Below are 4,618 nucleotides of genomic sequence, written 5' to 3' on the forward strand. Positions count from 1 at the left end.
TTAGCAATTTTAGATTTTCCGTTTTCATTTATTTATTTTGACATTTTTATATTATCATTATTATCATTAGTATTATTATTATTATTATTATTATTATTTAATCTTTCTCTGTTGCAACTGTCAAATCTTATTGCATTTACTGTTCTACAACACACACACACACACACACGTACAAACACGCAAGCACGTACGCTCACACATTCACACACTCATGCTAACATATACACACATACATATACTTAAGTACATTAAAATACTCACCTACACAGACACACATGCATGGATGCTAACACACTCATGCACGCTAACACACTCATGCATGCTCACACACACACACACACACACACACATACACATAGACACATAGACACACGATAGTAGGCGGCAAGAAGAGCTACAAGAAATTGTTAAACAAGATCATCAGGAGCGGATGTCCTATCATTTTGTGAGGATGTGACTGAGGTGAGGAGAAGGGCCATTGTTGTCTACAACAGAAACAACGACACCAACAGCGATAACATCTGGGGAGCCTGTATATTGTTTATCGTCATACAAGAAATAGATCTCAACTAAGCGTCCCTCAAATCAGATTCTACCGTTTTTTTAGAACACGCTTGCTAATGTGGTCCAAGGTGCAGCAGTGCGCCAAAGAAAGTGCGGAATGATCACGATTAGAATGTCCATGTTGTAAGGTCTGATCGATAAGCGCTGACTTGGGGGCGGAAAGTTAAGCTTTAGCAAGAACAATATTCCTGTATGCAATTGCTTATATTGAATAATTTCTTGTATCTGTGGTTGAACGGCAAGTGTTCATCAATGAAATCTAAAAAAAAGATTTTTACTAAATTAGTTTTGACATTTTAAGTCATGTTGTGGTTTCTTTTTCTTAATGATGGCTTTTTTTTTAGAGGATTTTTTGTGAGAAGAGGATAATGGAGTATTTAAGTATGACCTTGGTCTAGTTGCGTGTGATTTGGTGTGTGTGTGTGTGTGTGTGTGTGTGTGTGTGTGTGTGTGTGTGTCTGTCCCCTCTGTTTTTATTCCCCTTGTGGGGAATAAAGAAATAAGAAACTTTAGCTCTCCAGCATGGTCGCAGTTTAGTGACTGAAACAAGTAGAAGAAAAAGAAAAGATGTCTGTATATATGTGTATGAATATGTTTCTCTGTGTGTGTGTGAGTGAGTGAGTGCTTGTGTATGGTTGTCCACATATTGTTCCATAAATATATTTTCTTTCTTTCTCCCAGGTTGTAACGGCAAGCACAAGAATTCAGAAGGATGCACAGCTCGCATGGTGGCCAAAGAGTTCGGAAACAAACAAGCAGCAAAAGAATGTAAGAAAGGCGAAAAATTACATGGTAAAAGCGGAAAAGGTTTCGAAAAATTTATTATAAAATTCCACGACTGGGTTTATGTTAACATGGAAAAAGTAAAAGCCGCTTTAGTCAAGTACGATACCCATAAAAATGGGGTTATACCGGCAGTCTACTTAAAAAGAGTGTTGTTGTCCTTAGAAGCGCCCATTTCTTACGAAAATTTAGAATTAATTAGCAAACCGTTTGAGAAAGCTGGATCTATTAACGCGAAGGATTTCCTGGTCGGTAAGAAATACCTGAAAAAGACTTTCCAACAATCGTCTTACCTTCCGAAAGAAAAGAAACCCAAAAGGGAGCGTCCTGCTAAAGCGGGGAAATTCAAACTTCCCATGGCCATATGCACGAATCCGAGCCCAAGACCGACACCGAACAAGCAGGCACCGATTGATTATATTCAATATATTTCTTGTGTAACAGATACAAACCGGTTCGATCGCGACTTGCCACCAAATCATCCGATGCAAGATGATTCGTTTTGGTACGTCCAAGTGCCGGACATCAGTTACATCAATATCAATGAAGCTGTTCGATGCAACGACGAGAAGTCACTGAAAACCGCCTTCGAGCAAGGCACCCCGGTCGACACGAAAGACAAATATTTCAAAACGCCCTTGATGGTTGCTGCTTCGCAAGGAAACGTTGATCTGGTTAAAATGCTTCTTGAAAAACGGTAAGCAAAAGTTTTATTATGAGTCCAATAAGTTATACATCAATTTTCTTGCAACGGAAGGGTTAGTTTAATGAACTATACCCCTTTACTATATAGCTTTGCTAAAACCTGAGTGAATTTGGTAGACTGAAACTGAAAGAAGCCTGTCGTATATGCATATATATGTGTGTTATTTCTTTACTGCTCACAAGGGGCTACACACAGAGGGGACAAACAAGGACAGACAAACGGATTAAGTCGATTATATCGACCCCAGTGCGTAACTGGTACTTATTTAATCGACCCCGAAAGGATGAAAGGCAAAGTCGACCTCGGCGGAATTTGAACTCAGAACGTAGCGGAAGACGAAATACTGGCGTGCTAACGTTTCTCATTTCTTTATTGCCCACAAGGGGCTACACACAGAGGGGACAAACAAGGACAGACAAACGGATTAAGTCGATTATATCGACCCCAGTGCGTAACTGGTACTTATTTAATCGACCCCGAAAGGATGAAAGGCAAAGTCGACCTCGGCGGAATTTGAACTCAGAACGTAGCGGCAGACGAAATACCGCTAAGCATTTCGCCCGGTGTGCTAACGTTTCTGCCAGCTCGTCGCCTTATATATGCATATATATGTGTGTGTGTGTATACTGGGGTCGATAAATAAAGTACCAGTTGAACACTGGGGTCGATGTAATCGACTTAATCCCCCCAAAAAAAATATGGCTGCCTTTGTGGTAAAATTTGAAACCATCATTATTATTATTATTGTTGTTGTTGTTGTTATTATTATTACTATCATCATCCTCATTACGAACCCTAAGAAATTTTGATATCACAAACTGAACTACAGAGAACCTTTATATTAATTGCCGTTTAAACAGTCAAACCCCAATCCCTTCTCTCAAATATTTTATTATTATTTCCGCCATTTAACTTAATGATCGTTTTGTATTTCTCTACAGAACACCGATATGAGATTTTATAAAATAATTTATATTAGCAATATTAATTCGTTCTCGCAATTTTTTTGTACATGAAACTTACACATTTCATATTAATGTATATTTATATAATTTTTTTATTGCTATTATTAAGCTTCAATTTTAGGTTAATATATTTCATCCGTATTCGTATATTTCCATCATGTATGTATGCATGTATGTATGAATGCAGGTATGTATGTATGTATGGATGGATGGATGCAAGTATGTATGCATGTATGTATGAATATGTATGTATATATGTATGTATTATGTATGTATGAATGTGTGTATGTATGTATGAATGTATGTATGTATGTATGTATGTACGTATGAATGTAGGTATATATGCACATCTGTATACATGTATGTATTCATGTCCTTACCTTCGAAACGCGGAGTAGATGGAACAGGGACAACTGACGAAGGGTTATACTCTTTATGTTGCATGTCTCGTTTCTCTGTTTGTTTGTTTTTTTTTTTCGTTGTTCGAAAAAAAGTTCGTTTTCTATGTTTTCGTTTCTCATTGTGTTTAACGTTTTGTTTTTTTATGTCCTGTACCCATATATGCATGTATATATACATATATATGTAGGTATGTACATATATGTATGGATATATGCATTTATTTATATATTATTTATGTTATTATTACGTATTCATGCATGTTCGTGTACGGTAAAGGTTCTTGTCCGAAACGTTAGATTCTCCACCTTTTCCACGACAAAACACCTTGATTACTATCTGAGCAGCTTATTGTTCATTATTTTCTGATGCTGATCCTCAGAAGCTTCTTTCGGATTCTGCTGCTTAAATCCCCTTTCACTCCTAGTTGCCTTTTTCCTTCCTTCCTTCCTTCCTTCCTCATCATCTCTTTTATCTTCCTTTTATATTAGTGCCAGTGTCAACACCATAGACAACTTCAAGTGGACGCCGCTTCATCACGCGTGTCACGGGGGTCAGTTAGAAGTGGTCAAGGTCATCGTCGAACGCGGAGCAGACATCAACGCCCGAGCATTGAACGGTGGAACGCCACTGACCAGAGCCATTGAGAGTTCCGCTTTCGACGTGGTTCAATACCTTATTGAAAAGGGTGCCAAACTCACGACGGAAACACGTAAAGGTAAGCAAATTTCTGTTTATAGAAAACAAAAAACAAAAAAAAAGAAGAATGAAACCGACAAGACAATTGGATTCTACTTTTACTTTCCTTTTAGCGGTGCCAATTCTTGGATTGCTACCATGCCCATGGCACAGCTTTCAAGGGATTCTTACTCTTTCGTACTTGTACCAAAATTTTGTCTGGGGATTATATTATTGGCTAATCTTAAATGATTGTCGCTAAGGTTTCCAATAATTTAAATGGGTACATTGTGGCTTCTCTCTCTCTCTCTCTCTCTCTTGTAATTGTTTTAATTGGTTTATTTATTTTATGAACTTGTGGAGGCGCAATGGCCCAGTGGTTAGGGCAGCGGACTCGCGGTCATAGGATCGCGGTTTCGATTCCCAGACCGGGCGTTGTGAGTGTTTATTGAGCGAAAACACCTAAAGCTCCACGTGGCTCCGACAAGGGTTGGTGGCGAACCCTGCTGTACTCTTTCACCAC

At 38.4% G+C, this 4,618-nt stretch overlaps 1 protein-coding gene across 1 annotated transcript in view; it reads left to right on the forward strand.

Moving 5' to 3' along the window:
- LOC106872937 (ankyrin repeat and EF-hand domain-containing protein 1) overlaps positions 1-4,618 on the forward strand; it is a 17,191-nt gene that overhangs the window by 3,138 nt on the left and 9,435 nt on the right. The window contains exons 2-3 of the mRNA XM_014920116.1: positions 1,246-2,044; positions 3,909-4,135. Of these exons, the coding sequence (XP_014775602.1) occupies positions 1,246-2,044; positions 3,909-4,135 (1,026 nt within the window). The remainder of the gene's footprint in view (positions 1-1,245; positions 2,045-3,908; positions 4,136-4,618) is intronic.

Source organism: Octopus bimaculoides, chromosome 11 (assembly GCF_001194135.2).
Source record: "Octopus bimaculoides isolate UCB-OBI-ISO-001 chromosome 11, ASM119413v2, whole genome shotgun sequence".
Classification (NCBI taxonomy): Eukaryota; Metazoa; Mollusca; class Cephalopoda; order Octopoda; family Octopodidae; genus Octopus; species Octopus bimaculoides.